The 22,078-nt window shown below is 40.1% G+C and overlaps 1 protein-coding gene across 1 annotated transcript; it reads right to left on the bottom strand.

Moving 5' to 3' along the window:
* Positions 1–939: 939 nt before the first annotated feature.
* Positions 940–14,287, bottom strand: LOC137100639 (cell surface glycoprotein MUC18-like). The gene is made up of 15 exons (XM_067478538.1): positions 14,224–14,287; positions 11,812–11,945; positions 6,511–6,739; positions 6,340–6,410; positions 6,159–6,246; positions 5,688–5,855; positions 5,457–5,584; positions 5,010–5,154; positions 4,767–4,882; positions 4,482–4,623; positions 4,055–4,185; positions 3,428–3,569; positions 2,833–2,868; positions 1,917–2,043; positions 940–1,730 (listed from the first exon to the last, which is right to left on the bottom strand). The coding sequence occupies exons 1-15, from the start codon at positions 14,285–14,287 to the stop codon at positions 1,589–1,591; spliced, it is 1,863 nt and encodes a 620-aa protein (XP_067334639.1). The 3' UTR covers positions 940–1,588.
* Positions 14,288–22,078: the final 7,791 nt, after the last annotated feature.

Genomic DNA, 22,078 nt, shown 5'->3' with positions numbered 1-22,078 from the left:
TCAAATCTAAATCAACCAAACAAGGACAACTGTTTACCCAACATGCAATAATTCATCCAGATAAAATGAAACACTGTTAATAGAAGGAATTAGATTTTTGATTTGAGCCAACATTTTAAGAAGCTCCTTTGATTTATATTTTACATTTTACACTTAGTAAATGCTTGTGGTGCGTCAGAAATATTTAATTCAGTTGGCCAAAAAAATCCATAAGAATCCTTTCAGTCCCACCTCTGTCCCCAAGTCCTTCCTGTGGTCAGTGCCAGAGTGTCTGCTGTCTCCCACACACTCATCCTCACAGTTACTGGTAAACTCTGCTGGTCTGCTGATGAATATCATAGGTGGTATAATATATATAACATAACATAATAATTAGCCTTTTCAATATGAACTAAAAAGTTCTCTTCATTACTTTATTGCTGTGTACATTTTAATAATACTCCACATTCATTTGCTGCCACGTTTTATTTCTTCATTGGATCTGTGTGGTTTGTCCATTATGACTAAAAGCCATTGGATGCTGCATCTCTGTTCACTGTATCTATAGATTATTTTGAAGAATATTTTTGGAAATGTGGAAAGAGCATTTCTCAGTCCAAAGTGAACAAAAGTGATCTCACACCACCTCTGAAATGCACTAAATAACCATCTTCCTTTATACAATATGCTGATCATCCACAACATTAATATGACTGTTTGACTTTAATGGTCTTAGAAGAATAGATTCTTCTACACATAATTAATGTCTGTAATTTGTTCAAAGTGTTGGTTGAACACTTTATTCTAAATGGATAATAAATGTTTGAATTGATTTGCAGTGAGAAGGGCAGCTTGGGGCCTACTGCTTCTATTCCAACTACTCTTTTATACGTTAGAGACAAATGTCAATAGAAAAGAAATAGCCTGTCTTTAAATCAAACATTTTTATTTGACCTTAGTTTCTTGCAAAGCAGAAACACACAAGCATCAATAAATCACATGTACTCTACTGAATTTACACACATTTTGGAAAAAGAACAATTTCAACATTAAGTTTTAAACTAAAGCAAATAATGTATTATTTACCAACTTAAAACAAAGAGAAAACATGTGATTAGTGTTAATGCTGCAAATGTGAGCATTGTTAAAATCAGACTGACACCACATTACTTACAAGCTCTGTTATGTGAAATAACTCCTGCTCCTATGGATCAAAACAATAAACAATAATAATAACAAACAATAATAACAAACCAATAGTTGGCCAAACTTATCTGAAAGAGAAAATGAGGAAACTTTGACCCCTGAATCATTTTGCTAGTGCATTAAAGACGTATTTATCTCTAAATTTCAGCCCCAGAACATTGCATTATTTCTACAAAGAGCAAATATTAGTTTTCTGCATGTTGGCAGCTGGTGCACATTTATGAGACAAATCACAAAACTACACATCCCCATTCATTTAGATTTCTCTTGTGCCTTCTTCAGGTCTGACCTCACAACGTAGCCCCACGACTGGTGTAACACAAGAAAAGTAAACATGTCTGTTGGGGAATAATGAACATTGCAGCCTCATTTTTGTGGTTTGTGGTTCCTGTTTTATCCTGAACTATTCATCCACTACAATAGCTAACTGGTCATCAGGGCCATTTCTGTCTCTGTTGATGAGCATTAGGTCGACAGATTCCTCATTATCTTCAATGTTCTTCATCTCTATCACAATGTCATTTATGGCGGTCTCCTCTGAGATGCTGTTGACAGAAAGAAGGATTGGCACAATAAGTCTTCCCAGGTCCACTTGACTCATAATTTGAACATTTTGGATACAGTCCCAGGATTTAACAGTGCATTTGTTGAAGACTACATGACGACATTTTCTTTTTCTTTCTGAGGATTAATACATATTTACTGTACTGAGTAGCAGAGACAATACTCACATGTCCAGATTCCCTGAGCGTCCAGGTGGGATAATTCCCTTCCTATACAGGAAGTAGAGGACACTGCTGATGGCCAGCAGCAGCAGACACAGTATGATGACTACTATGATCACCCCACTGCCCTTAGCTGCATGAACACACAAACACAGAGAGCAAGAAAATCCTGTTAGTTCACTTCATCTAACAATTGTTCTCATCTCTGAGCTGCTACTTTGACAGCTGCGGTGTTTAAGAGGATTTGACCTTTGCTTCACTGTGTACCAACCACATAAAATAGTTTGGTTTCTTTATTTGTAGAGCACTTTTTGGCTTATCTTTGAATACATCCATACATACATACATTCCTCCAGCTACTCCAGTTTTCTCCCACAGTCCAAAGACATGATGTTAGGTTAATTGGTGACTAAATGACCTGTAGCAGTGAATGTGATTGTGATGATGGTCTTTCTCTGTATGTCTCTCTGTGATGGCCCTGAGACAGACTGGAGACCTGTCCGGGCTGTACCCTGCCTCTCACCCAATGACTTCAGCCCCCTTTTCCTGAATTCTATTGTTCAGATCAGATGTTTGAATTTGTTAAAAACTAAGATTGTGGTATTTATTCTATCACGCATACATATTTTATTATACATGATTGATTATTAGATTTTCCACTAGTAAACACTAGTTTCCTCTGATTGTACAAGTATTTTTAGTTAAGTCAAACTGATCATGTAACACCTGGAAGAGGTTCAGCCCCTCAGGACATCAGTGGATATTTAGACAAGCAAACAAACATTTATTTTATTAATATTTCTCAAGAGAGAATCAACACTACATGTATTCAGCTTATTTTTGTTTTTTCAAAATTCCGGGACATAAAAGGGGAAAGGGGAAAAGGCATCTGACAAAAGAGCTGTCAGGGCAAAACTCTTACCAGGAGTGAAGGGAGCTGGTGTGGTGACACTGGGAACTGTGAGGAAGAAAAACAACACTTAGAGAGTGAGAGTTTGTCCAAGTAAAGGATTAACAAAATTGGTTTTCAGAGCCTTTAAACTTGATTTAGCAGTTTAAACCTTAATGAGCATTGAGGTCACCCTACGTCTCCTAGTTCATCCCCTAATGTACAATCGCTAGTTTGGTCCCTAGTTAGAAGCCACATTCTACTGCCTGTACCATTAAAGCCCGACAGTGACCAAAACTTTTCAAACAGGCTTTGAAACTTTCAATCCAAAATAACTCAAATGCTGTATGAAAAACCTTTTGCTGGTTATTCCAGATTTCATACACTTAGAATTGGTGAAACACATACAGAAGCACAATGTTCTGACTTTACTGTGGTTGTGCTATTTTGTTTGTTTTTTTCCAATATGATGGAAAAATGAATAACATGAAATCAATTCAACAATTCAAAACCTGGTTGTTCCCTGCACTAGAGAACTGAGAATAAAGATTAATGGTTCACTCGCTAAATGGCCCCTTTTTTAATAATCCATCCACTCATACATGGAAAGTGAGAGAGAAGCTCTTACTGGCTTTAATGTTGAAAGCTTTGACTTCAGTGCCCACGTCATTGCAAACGTTGCAAAGAGCTCTGATGTCCGAGGTGACATTTACTGACACCACACTCTGAGCCACGTACTCGTTCGACTTTCTTACCACCTCCTTCCAGTTCTGTGGAGACACAAACACACCTTGTTGATGAAGAAACCATGTGTTTTATATTGGCACAATAGAAATGCTCTTCACAGCTGGTATAACTACAGTTGGGTGCAAAGCTTTGCATCTGTACCAGAACAAACGTTTCTTCATGAGAAGTGAAAGTGAGTGGAATTTTCATCCCATCAGGCTGCGTATCTCATTTGAATTTAAAGCAAACATCATCTTAAATAATGACACTCTTTGTATTCTCTTTGTATTCATTCAGAAATAATGGCTCCTGCACCTACAGAGAAACGATCTATGTACAAGAAGAAAGCAGGAAACTCTACAATGACTAGAATCAGCCCCCAAATCTGGGTAAGTTGGAAGTCGGACTCTACCATGAGAGAAATTTGAGGGCTTCAATGAAAAACACTGCTCCCACCATTGACATGACTACAAACAAAGCTCCTCTAACAGAAGCAGGTTAGTGCTGTGTCGTGAGCCTTCTTGGTGACCTGGGTGCCGATGATGTTCCAGGAGATGCTGGGCAGTGGAGAGCCTTCAGCCTCACAACTCAGGTTCACCATCCTGCCTATTGCCTCCTCCAGCTGCACTTCCTGATCCTCTCCAACCAGCTGGGGACCACCTAGACACACCCACACACACATATATTTGCTGAGTGACATAAAGCATTTCCTCAGCCCTTTGCCCTCACCTCACCTTAGAATTGAAATTCTTAACCCTCAAACATCCCAGTTCATATCTACTCTCCTTTAATGCTGAGCTAGTGTCAGTGGAAGTCAACGCTTCCTGCACAGATGTTTCACATGAAAAGCCCTCCAGTGACCTGAAAGGGTCCAGTTCACCTTTTTATGGTAGGTTTGGAATGTGAGAAAAAGAGGAGGAGGTGGCTGAGCTAGGGAGCCGTGTGGGGCCACTGACCTCGTACAATGATGTGAACAGAGCCGCTGCTGTGCAAGGCCGGGAAGGAGGGAGCAGAGACCTCACAATGGTACTGTCCTGTTGTTCCATAGGTGGCGTCCTGCAGGTGCAGTGTGTTTCCCGTGCCTACCTGCTTCCCATCCTACACACATGTAAACCATAAACACACACACTAATGCAGCTATTTATTAGCTTTCACATCATCTAAACATATTCATTATCCTTTTCTTTTCTACTGTTTTCAGTAAGATTTTCAATCCAGTCTCTGGTCTACTGTGTACATACCTTGTACCAGACAGTGTGTGTTTTCAGAGAGGACAGGGCATTGCAGGTTGCAGTCAGATCTTCCCCTTTGAGCATCACCTCTGAGTCTTTTGGCACCACAACAGCTGGGTCCAAATCTGAACACAACAAACAGCAAAGAAAAGGAAATCAAATGCTGTAGGAATGGATTTATCGCTTTCTTTCACATGAGACAATCAGTATGGAGGTGGAGTCTTTGTGTGTGTGTGTGAGGCCACTTCTCACAGTGCACAGGGAGCTGAATTTCTCCTTTGACGTCTGCGTATTCGTCAGAGTCCAGAGGGCGACACTGATAGATTCCGCTGTGGTTTCGTGACACCGGTGACAGGATCAACACGTGGCCACTGCTCTCCAAGTCCACATCCTGGTCCTGCTCAAAAATGAATGAAAGTTGTCATCTCTGTCCATGTTGTGGAATGTTACTAGCTAACGCCAACAATCTCAAGGGGACAGGGAGTGTAAAAAGAATAGTTTCCCTAACCTTACTGGATTTCAAGTTTTAATGTTGCACACTGCATGTGATACTCATCATGTGGTGAAACAGACTCCATTAGGGGGATTCAGTGGGCCGACAATATATTTAGGCCCAATATCTAAACCCACGGTATTTGAAAGTAGAGATGGAGGCAGACAAGGCCGAACCGATATTACACCACGTACTGTGAAACTTACTTGTTTTCTGTGGAAAATGAAGGATGGAGGGGGGTTGCCATCACCACGGCAACGCAGCTCCACTGTATCCCCCTCTTTGACCAAGCCCTGGGGCGACTCCCTCCACATCTCCACCTTGGTGCTAGGGTCTAAACACACACACACACACACTCAAATTAAGAAGGCTTATTCAGCGAGCTGCTAAAGTCATTTTACAAGGTCATTTCCAAGAAAGGCTCAACGTTAACTCACAGTAAACAGTGATGTTGACGCTGTTGGACTCCAACGTTCTGACGCCTCCTGGGACAAAGAAGCTGACCTCACAGGAGAAATAGGCATCTTCATCCTCCCTCACCGCTTTATACTCCAATGTGCTCTGGACGGAGAAAAAGCCTCTGGGATCTCTGCTCACATTTGCATCTGTCAAACACAATACAGATGTTTAGTGTAACAATGGACAGAAGTTCTATGAAACTGACACCTATTGCTGTAGAGGTCACAAAGTGCATATTCCAACTGTTTCTCTGTCGCTGTCAGCTGGTAATTAGGTGATCTAGACATCTGGTCCTCATGATTACAACCCTGGCAAGACTACAGCTGCTATCAGGCTTTAATAGAAACACACTGATGCTTCACATTAACAGCTTCGATTGCTAACAGAAAATTCAAAGTGTGATACAGGTGAGACCCAGACACAGTGTCTCATCTACACTTTGCACTTACGTCCTGCTGAGGACATCAGTGGCATGCTGTTCTTGTACCAGGTGATGTTGGGCTCAGGGAAGCTGTTACGAACCTCACATGATGCAACCTGGATGGAAAGTCACATTGGCCAATCTTTAGCAGCACTGTACAGGAAACTTGATTTCAGGGACTAACAGTGTCTAAGATTAAGTAGGCCCACCTTAGATGGCATCTCATTGGTCACAGATATTCCTGTCATAACACCCTTGATCACTGGGGCGTCTGGAGGAGCTGAGTTAGAAAAAGAATAATTACAAATCTCACAGATTGGAATGTTCCTTTAAACAACAGCTAATCTGAAATCCATTTAATGTTTGGTGGGTTTCCTTACCAAACACTCTGAGATCGGTCGTGACCACAGCAAACCCAAAGACCTTCTCCTGCACGTGGCAGATAAACTGCCTGTTGTCAGAGAGCTGGACATTCTGGATGGTGAGTTGAGTTTCCTGATGGTCCAAAGTCACATTGATCCGATCACTGTAGTCAGTGTTGTCGAGTACTTCCTGTTCTTTGTCATCACCGTAGAAGATCGGTTCCAATGAGCCCGTGATGTCAGGTCTCTGGAGAAAAGAGGACATGTAGTCAGGCTGACACATCACCTTTAACTGTGTATCATGGAGTAAAATGCTGAGTAAAATGTGTGTCCAGCTGACTGCTGCTGTGAAACAAACATACAATGTGAGCCATCGCTCAGCTGAGTCAGTCTGATTCAGACACATTTCGTCTTGTTAAAAATCTCAAATTCTCAAATAATTTTGGTTTTTGCATATATTTATTTTTTTGCACTTGTCCTTAATGTCTGTCCCATGTTTCACTGGGACCCATATGTCCCTCAAACTGAATATTAAATCAAAAGTTGTATAATTTCTTCTAACATCACCAGAATAGGTCTTTGTTTTAGGTATTATGGAATGTGGAACAAGTTTTGAAGGTGCTGAAAGCAATAAAGGCATCAATTAGTTATTATTAATACATTTAATTCAACTTCAATTCAACTTTATTTATATAGCGCCAATTCACAACAAAGTCATCTCAGGGCACTTTACAGAATAAAGTCAAGATTATAAAGATATATAAAGAGAACCCAACAATTCCCCCTGGAGCAAGCCATAGGCAACAGTGGAGAGGGAAAACTCCCTTTAACGTAAGAAACCTCCGGCAGAATCATGCTCAGGGTGGACGGCCGTCTGCCTCGACCGGTTGGGGTGAGTGGAAAGGAGAGAGAGAAAAGAACAGAGCAACAAAAGCAACAACAAAACATCGGGCAGATTGGTAGGATCAGTAGCTTCACGCTGGAAGACACACAGCTTCAAAGCCGGGGGACACCTGCAGAAAGGGACAGAGAGAGGGGGACAGAGGAGGACAAAGACAACTACGGGAGAGAACACACAGAGTTAATGACATACAGTGGTGACAATTGCTGGATGAGAGGAGAGGAGAGATGGTCAAGAGGAGGAAAGGAGCTCAGTGCATTGGGGGGTGGGTCCCCCAGCAGTCTAAGCCTATAGCAGCATAACTATAACTAACTATATGCTTTATTAAAAAGGAAGGTTTTAAGCCTAGACTTAAAAGTAGAGAGTGTGTCTGCTTCCCGAATCTGAACTGGGAGCTGGTTCCACAAGAGAGGAGCTTGATAGCTAAAGGCTCTACCTCCCATTCTACTTTTGGAAATTCTGGGAACTACAAGTAGGCCTGCATTCTGAGAGCGAAGTGGTCTACTGGGATGATATGGTGCTATGAGGTCTTCTATATATGATGGAGCCTGACCATTCAGAGCTTTATATGTAAGAAGCAGGGTTTTAAATTCTATTCTAGATTTAATGGGAAGCCAATGGAGAGAAGCTAGTGAAGGTGAAATATGATCTCTCTTGCTAGTTCCAGTCAGCACTCTTGCTGCAGCATTTTGGATTAATTGCAGGCTCTTTAGGGAGTTACTGGGGCATCCTGAAAGTAGGGAATTACAGTAGTCCAACCTAGAGGTAACAAATGCATGGACCAGTTTTTCGGCATCACTTTGAGACAGGATGCTCCTAATTTTGGCAATGTTCCGTAGGTGGAAGAAGGCTGTTCTAGAGATTTGTTATATATGTGAGTTAAAGGACAGATCCTGATCAAAAATAACTCCAAGGTTCCTTGTAGTAGTACTGGAGGCCAGACTTATGCCATCTAGTGTAACAATATGGTTGGACATCATATCTCTGAGATTTTTGGGCCCAAATACTATGACTTCAGTTTTGTCTGAGTTTAAAAGTAAAAAATTGTGGGACATCCAGGCCTTTATGTCTTGTAGGCATGAAGCTTTATTAACAGTGGAAATTTATGGAGTGTTTTCTAATAACGTTGCCTGAAGGAGACATATATAAAGTAAAAAGTATTGGTCCTAACACAGAGCCTTGTGGAACTCCATAGCTAACCTTTGTGTGCATGGAGGATTCATCATTAACATGAACAAATTGAAATCTATCAGACAGATAGGATTTAAACCAACCTAGTGCAGTTCCTTTAATCCCAATTTCATGTTCCAGTCTCTGTAATAAAATGTTATGATCAATGGTATCAAACGCAGCACTAAGATCTAACAGAACAAGTATAGAGATGAGTCCAGTATCTGAGGCCATGAGAAGATCGTTGGTGACTTTTACCAGTGCTGTTTCTGTACTATGATGAACTGTAAATCCTGACTGAAAGTCTTCATACAAATTATTCCTATGAAGGTGATCACATAATTGTTTTGCGACTACTTTTTTAATTATTTTAGAAATAAAGGGGAGATTAGATATTGGTCTGTAATTGGCTAACACACCTGGGTCAAGACAGGGTTTTTTAAGTAGTGGTTTAATTTCAGCTACCTTATAAGCCTGTGGTACATAGCCTGTTTCGAAAGATAGATTGATGATATCTAATATGAACGTAAGGGTAAAGCTTCCTTGAGCAGCTTAGTTGGAATAGGGTCTAGCAGACAGGTTGTTGGTTTAGATGAGGTAATAATAGAAGTTAGCTCAGAGAGATCTATGGGTAAAAAGCAGTCTAACAGGGATTGGGGCCTTATCGATGACTCTAGCACTGCTGTACATGAAGATCTATCTGTAATTTTTGGGGGGAGGATCTGGTGAATTCTTTCTCTAATAGCTACAATTTTATTCATAAAGAAGGTCATGAAGTCATTGCTGCTCAAAGTTAAGGGAATAGTAGGCTGAACAGAACTATGGCTCTTAGTCAGCCTGGCTACAGTGCTGAACAGAAACCGGGGGTTGTTCTTGTTTTCTTCTATTAATGATGAATAATATGCTGTTCTGGCATCACGGAGAGCTTTTTTGTACATTTTTAAACTATTTTTCCCGGCTAAATGAGATTCTTCTAAATTTCTGGAACGCCACTTCCTTTCCAACTTTCGTGTTGCCTGTTTTAAGTTGCGTGTTTCTGAACTATACCATGCAGATCACCTCTGCTGGTTTACTGCCTTCTTTTTCAGAGGGGAAACACTATCGAGTAATGTATGTAGTGATGCTGCAGAATTGTCAGCAAGATAATCTACTTGTGCAGGAGAAACATTAAGGAAACTACTTTCCATTGTATTAACATATGGTGAAGCAAATGATGAAGAAATAATTTCTTTAAATTTGTTGACAGCTTTTTCACTTAAGCATCTGCTATAGTTGAATTTTCCCCTAACTGCTATATAGTCTGTTATTGTAAATTCAAATGTTATTAAAAAATGGTCAGACAGAAGAGAGTTGTGAGGAAATATGGTTAAATTATCCGCTTCAATTCCATACGTAAGGACAAGGTCTAACGTGTGACTAAAACAGTGAGTGGGTTTATTTACATTTTGGGAAAAACAATTGAATCTAATAATGAATTAAACGCAGTGCTCAGGCAGTTACTGTCAGCATCTACATGAATGTTAAAGTCACCCACTATAATGACTTTATCTGTACTAAGCACTAAATCAGATAGAAAATCAGAAAATTCAATCAAAAACTCTGAATAAGGGACTGGAGGACGGTACACGATAACAAATAATAGTGGTTTTTGAGTTTTCCAGTTTGGGTGTGAAAGGCTAAGAGGAAGGCTTTCAAATGAGTTATAACTATGTTTAGGTGTAGGGTTAATTTATAAGCTACAATGGAAGATTGCTGCAACTCCTCCACCTCGACCTGTGCTTCTAGGAACATGATAATTAATATGACTTGGGGGGGTTGACTCATTTAAACTGACATATTCTTCCTGCTGCAACCAAGTTTCAGTGAGACAAAATAAATCGAATTGATGATCACTTATTAAGTCATTTACTAAGAGATTTAGAAGAGAGAGATCTGATATTTAATAATCCACATTTAATAGTTTTGGGGTTTTGTTCTGTAAGAGGAGTAGTCTTAACTTTTATTAGGTTATTATGATTAACTCCTCTTGTTGTCATATTTACTTTATGTAATTTAGGTCGGGGAACAGACACAGTCTCTATAGGTATGTGGGAGTTGTGGGGGGGTGACGGTTGTAAGGACACTGCAGAGAGGCGTGTAGGACTGGATCTCTGCATCCTAGGCCAGCCAGTGGTTGAATGACGACATGCGGGTGTACATGTCGTCACTGGTCAGATTTGGCAGGGGGCCAGAGAGGGAACTGCCGGGGGACAGCTAGCAGGGGCTACGCTATGTCGGCCCGCACCAGCTACCGGGGCCTGACTAGCTGAGTTGTTTTCCATGGTGCGGAGCCGTGCTTCCAATTCCGTGAGCCTCGACTCCAAAGCTGCAAAAACCTTACACTTGTTACATAAACCATTATCACTAAAGGAGGCAGAGGAAAAACTGAACATGAGACACACCGAGCAAGTGAGAGAAGGAGAAACAGAGGGAGACAGAGAAGCCATTGCTAATTGATAACTGCTAAGCTAACGAAGCTAATATAAGTGAAATGTGGAATTTGTAAACTTTAGCTGGTTATGTTTTGCAAAAGCAGGTGCTTGTGTAATACAAGCGTATGTTATGACTAAGTATTAATTCTTGTGTGAAGGAATCACTTATTTAAGTAAAAATAACAGCTACAATTAATCAGTAAACAGTCTGGTAGAAACCCAAGAGCGTGCAGAAACAGGAAGTGACACGATACGCATTTCTTTTGTTTATAAATATACTATAATTATATATAGTTATTACTCTGTGATTACACTTTTAGGATAACATATGATATTGATTGATAGATTCTATGAGCTCAGCCCTGAATGACACATTCTTCAACACTACACTGATAGAAAAGTTATTCACTCACACAGCCTGTGTGTCTCCTTTGTCCTGACAATATGATTAAAGTGAACACAATCAAAAGCTGCCTGCAGGACAAACATTGATGTTGATGTAAAATTTCCATTGGAAATAAATTCTCTCTGATAAAAAAATGGTTTTATTGTTATGCTGCATTATAGCTTAGATTTGTCTGTGGTTTATTTTATGTTTTCAACATTTTTTATCGTTTTTTACTGTTGAGTCGACAATGAGGGAGGCAATTAAATAGCCTGATGATTCACTTACAGTTGTGGGTCACTGGCCATGATTCAAATTACTGACTTTTAAGCAGCAGACCTACACAAGAAGTGAGCAGTTGAATTGTGTCAGAGAGTTTCAGTTATACTCACCACAAACCACTGGACAAATAAATCACTGGGCTGATTGTTCCCATCAGTGACGTTATACTGGCAGAGGATTTGAGCAGAGTCACCCAGGTAAACCTCAACAGTCTCCTGTGTTGTCAGCTCCCCCTTTGTCCAGGCTGAAAAACACATAGACATGCACATAAATCCATTTCACAGTTTGTGTAGGTGCTGAACCATGGTCCCATATTATTTATGAGCCACAAACCTTGTAAACCACAGTATTAACGTCAAAACAATAGAAACATTTCAGTGTAACTTGAACTCAGCATTGGTTCCTGACCTACATCTAATTCTGATTATGACCCTCAATCCTAATTGTGCTCACATCTGGCTTTAGATTTCCTGCATTCATTAACAGGAAAGGTCAGTACAGTCCCTGATTCCTCTCCTTCACTGTCCCTTCTCACAGTTTGATGCTGAATATTATTTGTAACAAACTCATTGTGAAAAAGCTCAGGGTCATTTGTTTAAGCACCAACTGAGTTGGCTGATTACAGAGTCGGTCTTTCTGATGTTTTACATGCTACTGTACATGTACAAATGCTGGTGTTAGTCACTTAACCAGTTATATTTTTTCCTCAAAAGGTGATGTCTAATGCTTTGATAACTACAGCACAGACTAGTCAGATGCTGTAAAGGCGACTTGCTTTGCCTTTGTGTCAGTTATATGATGTTCATGATCTTGTCTTGACATCCAGTTTCCCTAATGATGATTAGGAACTGTGCCCTAAATCAAGATCACAAACACACCCACTGCTCTGAATGTGTCATTGTGAGCATTCACTCTTTGATTGTTTGTCCTGTGTCTGTATCAGGGTTTATTAGCATTCATGTAATGCTCATTCTACAACAAGGCCTGTTTGTGCATCTCTTTCCTTTCATACCATCTGTGAGACATGAGGTGAGCTGTCGAGCGAGTGTGCCATCTCCAATTCACTGGGATCAAACAGCGAACCCCAGCACCCCCCTCACAGCCCCCGCTGAGATGCTCTGAAAGAGACTATCAGAGTGATCACAGTCGTCCACAGACCATAGGGTCAGTGGTTCGATCCCCATTCTCAGCTATGTGTCATAGTGTCCTTGGGCAAGACATTGAACCTCAAGTTGCTCCCAGTGGTCGGTGAGCACCTTGCATGGCAGCCACTGCCATCGCTGTGTGAGTGTGAATGGGAATCAACATTGTAAAGTGCTTTGGATAAAAGTGTTATGTAAGTGGCCATTTACACTGAAAATATGCCCAGTTTATTCTTTACTTGACATATGGCTGGCTGATATTTACAAAAAATATAATCTTGATTTTGTTCATTTTGATGTTGAATGTTTGATCTTGTTAATCAGTAAATGATTTATTTGTTGAGTTAACATTCAACAAACACAAATCAGACAACATGGCGTACTTTTTGTGTTATCAATGACAAACACTTATGAACTGTGTCTGCTTTCATACGTATAGTGCAGCATAATAGGAATGTTGTCTGATTTCTCCCAGTAACATAACTTGTTGTGTGCATGTAGACACAATGAGATTCAAAGGGTCACAACATGTTCACCTTCACTGCAGCATATGACACATTTCACAGATCTACAACTTTTCACAACAAACATGTATTTCAGGTCCAAATAAAGCTTTTGTCCTGAGGAAGTAACACTTTGGCCTATTTCTTTGCAGATGCCTGCCGTTGGTCAGACATAATGTCAAACACAATTATACATGTGTTCAAAACTAATAACCAGCAGCATTGTGTGATACGGGAGGAGGGAGCCGCTCTACACCTACTTCATCTTAAGCTCCAGACTCCAGTTCTCAGGGCTCAGCAGACAATATCCATCACTGTGTGTGTGTGTGTGTGTGTGTGTGTGTGTGTGTGTGTGTGTGTATGTATGTGTGTGTCCACTGTGTCTCATGTGGGAGAAAATCTGTCAGGTAAAGTGTTTGGACACAGCTCTGAAGCTGATCACATGACCTGATTCAGCTGTGTCTGTTACCATGGCAACGACAGCTTTGAACCTGCTGAGTCACTCACTTATGCTCAAGACAGGTTCTAAACTGCTCAGACTTTGCCTCACAAAATGTGCAAAATCCTATTAACAAAATTCAAAAAACTGTGGCAGAAGGCTTCACCAAACACAGTGATATACTTTACTCAAAGATATTTAATAAAATGAAGACAGGCGGTGATTTTAAAACAACCCCCGTTTGTGATTTGAGGAGAATTTCTGGATCTCCGTTATATTGGCTCCAATGAGAGATTCAGACAGCAAAACTTTAAGGGAGGTTGGCTTGAGCGTGTCCCAACAAACAGCAGCTCACTTTACCGCAGTTTATTCCTTCAAATTCTCCGTCACTGACCTTGGAAGAAATTTCTAGAGAGACTTCGGCTTAGTTTAACTTACCGCTGCAGTTAAAGAGGCAGAAATGAAGGAAGAGAGGTAGAAATGTCCTGTGTAGAAAAGCCATGTCTGCACTGCTCGTCGTATCCAGTCCAAAATAAACCCAAGTGGAGCATCAACGAGAAGTTACCATTAGGAGACTGAGAAGGAGCAAGGAGCTCAATTAAAGTCTCAGTCTAACGGGGTCCTTTAATTGTGTGTAGCAGCAGCTTAGCAGTTTTTTCTTCTGCTACAAACTCCCTCTTCCATTTCTGCCTTGGTGGAAAGTCCTCAAGGTCGCGACTAAATAAGCCCCTTGTAGAGCTACGTTTACCTGTGTCCGGTGGTCCAACTATCAACTCCACAGGTCGTTCTATGATAAAACACTGAACATTTATTACCTTGTTGCTCTCGCATCCAATTGCATTAAACTGCCAAGAAAACAGTTTCCCTGACAACTGGTTAGGGAAACTTCAAAGGCAGGTACAATATGTGATGTCTTTGATGATGTCATTGATACGCTGTTTAAAAAAAGTAAAAATATGGTCAAAACTCTGGCAGCACGGGTTGTCATGCAAGGTGCCGGTGATTACAGTCAAAAGGAAATAGGCCTGTAGATAAGCTTACAATAAAGAAAAGACTGGACCTTTATTTCCACCATTCATTGTGGCATTTTGTGCTTCTACGACTAATATTCATGTTTAGTAAAAACATAATTACTGCTAACTGTAATAAGTTAGTTTTCAACAAACAAAAAAAACAAGAAAGCTAAATCTCCAAAAGTACAATCATTGGCTGAAAATGTTCCTAACCTGCATCATTGTGAATATACAATTCCCAATCTGACACTGAATGGTACATTTATAAACATCCATTACATGAATGAAGCACAACATGGCTAAAGTAAAACGTCCAAAGTTACCAGTGTAACAGAGGATAAGGCAACACAAAGCAGGGTATGGTCACAGCTGCAATCTAATTAGCTGGACGAGGCAAATGGAGCATGTTTTGGCTCTGCAGCCTATAGAAACTAGAGAAAGCAGAGCATAAGTTACAATGTCAGAAAGTACATGCACGTAAACAGAGTGGATGACCAGACCTGATCACACTGAACAGAGTTTGCCATTTTTGATAAAATCTCCAAATGGCCAACAGAGTGACATTACTTCAGAAACAATGCTATTTAACTGTAAGGGGATGAAACCATTTGTCCAACGACTGGTCTTTGGACAAAGCGCCGTGTGCACCTCCAACAACTGATCCTATACAAATAGAGGCTTTTACACAAACAGCAGGTTAAAGTTGATGAACCAATCTGGAGGTGGAATGGAGGAAAAGCCTGCGGTTCAGACGATGTCCTGTGTGTTAAAGCACTAGATAACTTGCTTCTTTGCATGGAGCTACCTCCTGGGCTCCATACATATAATAATTGCAATTAATTGGAAAATCACTGTTTCTTCCAGGCCTATGTCCTACATTCATCTTTACTAAGTAAATTTGGCCTCTAAACTTCCTGTTAGTGATCATGATTGACTACAGCTGGTGTCTTTTCTGTGCACATAATGAGGATGAGTTTGACAGCACTCACTGAACTGACCAACACAACACTTACAATAGGAAGGTCCACAACTGCAGATTCCAAGATCATCAGTTCAAATAATTGTACATAGATACAAACTATTGAGAGGTTTGGCCGTTTTCTAAGTGGTAGAAGAAGACTGTCTCACTCAGCTGAGAGAAAACTGGTTTGGATGGTCAGGAACATCCCAGGAACCCTCACAGAACAGGTCTGCACTGTAGTGGTGGCATCATGTTCTCAGCCTGTTCTGCTGCCAGTGGACCCAGTGTATAGCACAGAGTAGATGAAATCATGAAGGACGAATACTCAGAATTGGTCAACAGATGGTTGAAACTTGAATACACGTGGTTCTTTGTACAGGACAATGACCCCAAGCACACAAAGCTGGTTGTGGAATGGATAAATCAGGTTATTGGAATGGCCTCCTCCAATATTTAAACTGTCCATCCAAGTCAGGTCTGTGCCACAGAATCAACAAATGTGATTGAACTCAACAATGTCTGCCAAGAATAGTGGTCAAATGTCCAACCAGTGTTCTCGTTTTAGACTACTAAAAGTTGTGTTGTGTTGATGATGTGCTGTACGTGTCGTTTTGACCGTGTATGTTATGCAAGTGTTGTAACTTGGAGATTCTGAAACTGATGCTGAAGACCAGCTGGTGGTTTTACTCCAAAAGGTGTCTCACTATGTTTTGAGAGTTTTGGGGAATTACAGAGACATTCAGTCCACTGGTGTTTCAGAAGTGTTCTAAAATGAAAGATCTTACCTGATTCAATTTTTGGCTACAGACGGTGAGCAGTGTTGAATCCTGTTTCTCCTTGATCTGTTACAGAAAGCCTACACGCTGACAATGGCATGTTCCATTTGTTCTCTAAAAAGATTTGTAGGCAAGAGACAGAGCTTTGAACCTGATGGGAGCCGCTACAGGAAGCCAATGTAGAGATCTGAAGAGTGCTGTGACATGAGTCAGTTTTGGCTGATTAAAAATGAGGCGAGCTGCTGCGTTTTGCATCATCTGCAAAGGTTTGGTTGTGGATACTGGTAACCACATCAACAACGCGTTGAAGTTTACAATGCTGATGCTGATGCACTGCTATGCTGATAACACATGTCCTTTCCACCAGATGACTCCACTGTCTCATCACCCATTTCTGCCTTTCTCTCAGACATCTCTGGCTCGATGAGAGAGAGACATCTTTAGCTCAACCTTTCCAAGACCAAAGTCCTTGTCTTCCCACCCAGACCTTCGACATGACACAACATCAGCATCAACATTGGAGCTACAGTGACTGTCCCCACTAATCATCGTCGATATCATCGACGACCAACTGAGCTTTAAGAACCACATCTCCTCAGTCTCTGGGGCAGCAGATTTGCATGCAAGAATCCATGTCACACCACTCTTCAGATCTCTGCACTGGCTTCCTGTAGCTGCTCGCATCAGGTTCAAAGCTCTGTCTCTTGCTCACAGGGTGGTTAACTCAACAGCTCCAGTTTACCTCAACTCAATCATTCAAGTCTTCAATCCTTCCCGTCCGCTGCTGTCTTCCAACAAATGACGTCTGGTGGTCCCAGCACCACACAGAACACATCAAGCAAAACTCTTCAGCGCAATGATCCCACGATGGTGGAACGAGCTACCAAACTCTGCTCGCTCAGCAAACTCACTCCCAATATTCAGAAAACTGCTAAAAACAGAACTCTGCATCTTCCTATGCACTTAAATCTATTAAAAAACAAAAAAACTTCCTTTCTGCTCTTTCTCGCACTTGCATCTCATGAAATGTGAACTTTTCTGACAGGACTTTGCTTTGATGTTTTCTCCTTGACTTAGATTCTTGCTGCATTGTTCCTCACTTGTAAGTCGCTTTGGATAAAAACGTCTGCTAAATGACTTAAGCAAATGGATTTTGTGGTTTCAATTCAGTGTTTATTTTAAATCAAAGAATCAACAGAGTAGTTAATAAATACTAAAGATATTACATTATACTCATATACTCTAATATTCATGTAACATGCTACTGTTTGTACCACGTTTAACAGGAGCTTGGCTGCAATAAAGTGGAGAAAGCGTCATTGCTTCGGTCGGCTGATTGTAAAGACCAGCAGGTCTACAGCAAGCAAGTAATAGTAATTCTCAGTGTGTCATTGTTTTTCTCTGACTTTGACTTTGACTGACTTTAAAGGTTCTACTTCACATCCCAGGAAAACAAAATCTGGAGTTTCCAAGTGGTCATGATGCTCAACACTTTGAAGACATCTCAAAAGGTAACCACTTTTGGAAGGGGGCGGAGATGGGAGTTTTGAACAGCCTTGAAGATTTACTGTGGTTTATGTACATGGCACATATGTCAGACTGAGAAATTATTTTAACATTGCAGTACTGCAGATATTCCAATAATTCTAAAACATGTATATTTGTGAATCCAGAATTCAAATAAAAAATAGTGATTAGATATTTGTTGTTATATGTAAGATTAGATATCTAAAGTCTTCTTTTCATCAAACAGCTGGGTTTTCACTAATGCTGCATTTCTAGTATCATTATTTGGTTATAAATATGAAACTAAGTCACTCTCACTATAATTCTATTTTGAAATAGAATATTACATTGTCCAACTGAAATATTTATGAATCCATGGTAGGACCCCCACAGTTTTTGTCTGAATCTTTTGTAATCTTTCAGGTCTTTGCTGTCTTATCTAGTAGCATGCAGGCTCCAAAGATTTTCACCTGAAGGATCTGCAGAAGCTACTTGATACGGTTTCAGATGATGTAAATGAAACTTCAAGTCCCACCAAAGCCCCAAGGGCTGAAACATGGATTGTCTGTCAGTTGCTGGGGGATGAGAAATGGCTGAAAGCGAGACCTCACCTTCTCGAGGGAGGAAATCTCCCAAAGGGCCTTTGCCAGCTGTGGAAAATAAAGCATGCAGTGGTATCATGTGCAGATTTCCTTCTCAAACAACTGCTTTGTGCAGAATGTGATGTCATTGTCCACGAGCAGTACTGCTTGGACAATAGATGTGCTCTTTAAGGAGCATTCACCAAACCCTTCCTCCAACAAAGACTGTTACAGAAGATAGCAATCAACAATTTAATGAAATATACAGTACTGACTAAAGAGTTTAGCAGAGCTTAATTTATATAGTTACATATTTACTCAGAGTATTATATATATTATACTCTAAGTAAATATGTAAACTAAATATGTAACTATATATATATATATATGGATGACGAACTGCTTGGTGAGAAATGGTTTATACCACATCGTGTGTGTGTGTCTGAGTGAAGAAAACACACCTTTGTCCGTTGGAGTCTCAGCTCCTTGTTGATGCAGCAGCTCCACCTACTGTCCAAAGTTACTACCCATCAGCTCAAATCTCCATCTGTGTTTAAATCCCATCTCAGACGTCCTTCATTCTCACTGCTGCTGCGTCTTATAGCAGACACACACTCAGTTTCCTGCAGCTACAGCTCACTGAAAATCACTACAACACTCTGGACCAGTGCTGATGGATTGTGGCGCACAAGTCTTGGTTTATTCTGGGTCTGATGCTCTCAGAGAAGTCACTGATTTTATGGGGGAAACGCACAAATGTGGATTCTCTAATAAAACCTCTACAGTCCGTGGCTGATGTGGGGACCATTGTCTCCAACACTAGCAGCAAGACGTCACTCCTGACAATACCAGCAGCATCTGAAGCCCCCTTGAGCTCTGCTGGAATCACAGGATGTTCCACTGCAGGCTCACAGCAGGGAAGAAACCCACTGAGCTGGGATATTGGGCTCCTGCTTCACAGTGGGCTCATTCTGGGACAGCGTCCTCCTTAATCCAACTGGGTTTGGAGCTAAACTGGCTCCACGTGTGCTTTAGGTGGCTACAGAGAAAGCAGCTTTTTCTAATGTCCAGCTGCGAACATAAAGATGATGGACGAATAAAACATAGGAGAGAGACTGCAAGACTCTGTAAGATCACAAGAGATTTGAGTGGAACGTGGCAGATACAGAGTGGAAAGCTACTGGATTTCATCAACCAGGACCAGATCGGATTAAAACAAATAATAATTTCTCAGAAGCACAACATAACTGAGATGGAGGAGCAGAACCAGGACCTGGAGAACTGGAGCAACAAGGCCAGTGTCAGTGCCAAGACCATTTCCTGGTTTCCTGAACAGATTACTACTTTCATCTCATGGCTGCTAGTTTAATATTTATTGTTATCTTCTGAACACAGATTTTTTTTCTGATGTTCATTGAATTTATAACTGGGAAATCACGTTTCATTGTAATGCATACTGATACTGTCATTTAAAACAGCAATAACAATAATGTAGGATAATACAATAATAACCACGAGAAATAACTGTTTAAATGTTTTTCTGCCTCATAGTGTTCAAATGTGAATCCTGCCATATTATTTTGTCTTTTACATTTGCTAATTTGTATCATGTAACTCTTGATCCTCCAGACAAGAGTCATTCTGCTGAAAACCTTTGTGGAAAGCAAATACATCCACTGAGCAAAAATGAACTGACCTGTCTTGCAAAGTGAGTTTCATGTTCAGATGCCCCACAGCTGCAGTATTTTTATTTCAATTTGGATTCATTCTTGGATATGGACGTATTTTGACAGAGCAACTCTGGGATATTCAGGAAGTGATCTCACATGTTTCCAGCCACCTGTAGTTTGAAGCATTCATTCTTCAAATGGACTGAGAACTAACAAGCATGTTCAAAAAACAAATGAAATCAAATAGATTTCACACAACAGAGCAGTGAAATGAAGCTGTTCAAACAACAACCCACCTTTTTCAAATCTAAATCAACCAAACAAGGACAACTGTTTACCCAACATGCAATAATTCATCCAGGTAAAATGAAACACAAAAGTTTGGTTGAAAACACGGACGATTGGTTGAATTAATCGATGTGATTGAAACACTGTGAATTCCCTGATGGACTGGTCAGTATGAACAGAGTGGATCACCATGGTGACAGGTGAAGTAAACATGCGAACATACTAATGTTTAGCAAGCAAACCAAGAGCATTCAACAAAATATAACGTCCCAACTGGCCACTGTAGTTATACGATGCGGTGTATTAGCTTTTTGCAATTAAATAAAGTATATATGGATTTAATTGAAAAAGCAGTTGTTTTAATCTTTGATTTGTACTCAACAACATACACAATAACTAAGTGCAGGATATTTTTTCATCTTATTATGTCTGTTTATTTACACCAAAGCTGAGGTTACAGTAAGCAGAATGAGTGTTTACCTGAAACAGTTACGTGTCTCCTTTAAAGGTGAAGAGGTAAAGGAGGATTTCTACACTATTTCAATACAGTGGCACATTGAGATACGCTTTACAAGGCCACTTGGAAAATTAGTGGCAAACATTCTTTCTTTTTTCTTCTTTTTTTATATGTCAAGGCCCAGGGATTGGAATTCTTTATTATTGCTGAAGCAATTGATGCACATCTGTCGGTCACAAGTGCAAAAGTGATGACACATTGTTGAAATGTTTAATCTTCTATTATTGGGATGTACAGTGGGAATTTCTAAAGTCTGAAATACTACAGGCTAAGAATGTGATTCCACAGAGATTTAGGGGCTTGAAGTTTTAACCTTGAGTTTGAGTTTGAGTTTATCTTTCAGGTTGTCAAATTGAATCGATAGGTCGGGTGCTGTTATCTCTGGCTATATTGATTTCCATGAGGAGGTATGATTATATGTACAAATTATTATACCTTTGCTATTTTACATGTAGTTATTGTGATTCCAAAACACAACAAGCCATTAAATCATGTCCTCAACATATTGTTCACACAGACACATGTGACTGCTGCTTCTCACACAATATTAAAGGAGAAGGTTCTGCTTTTTAATTTCCTTTTAAAGATAAGATTTAAATGAATCCTGTCACAGGATGAAGGGGCAATATTTTCATGATCTCGATCACCACGAGAATCAGGAAAATCCCCACAATCATGAGCAACAGGAAAATCCAAACTATGTTAACATCACGATAGACAGAAGAGGTGAGTACAGCTCTACTGTAACAATTGTCTCAGTCTTTAATTTTATATATAGAATACAATATATATATTTTTTACATTTTTGTAGACAAAGGGTATATTTTTGAAACAAGCTGAAAATTGCAACGTATCAACTCGATCCTTCAACTCACAAATTAACTTACATTCATTTCCATCTCACCTACTGTTTAAATTCCTTGAAATCCTGAACATTTTGAAAAGTTTTTAAAAATTATTTTATGATATTTATGATGACCA

The sequence above is a fragment of the Channa argus genome, chromosome 15 (assembly GCF_033026475.1).
Source record: "Channa argus isolate prfri chromosome 15, Channa argus male v1.0, whole genome shotgun sequence".
NCBI lineage: Eukaryota > Metazoa > Chordata > Actinopteri > Anabantiformes > Channidae > Channa > Channa argus.
Note: the sequence above shows the minus strand (reverse complement) of the source record. Positions and strands in the feature narration are given on the sequence as shown.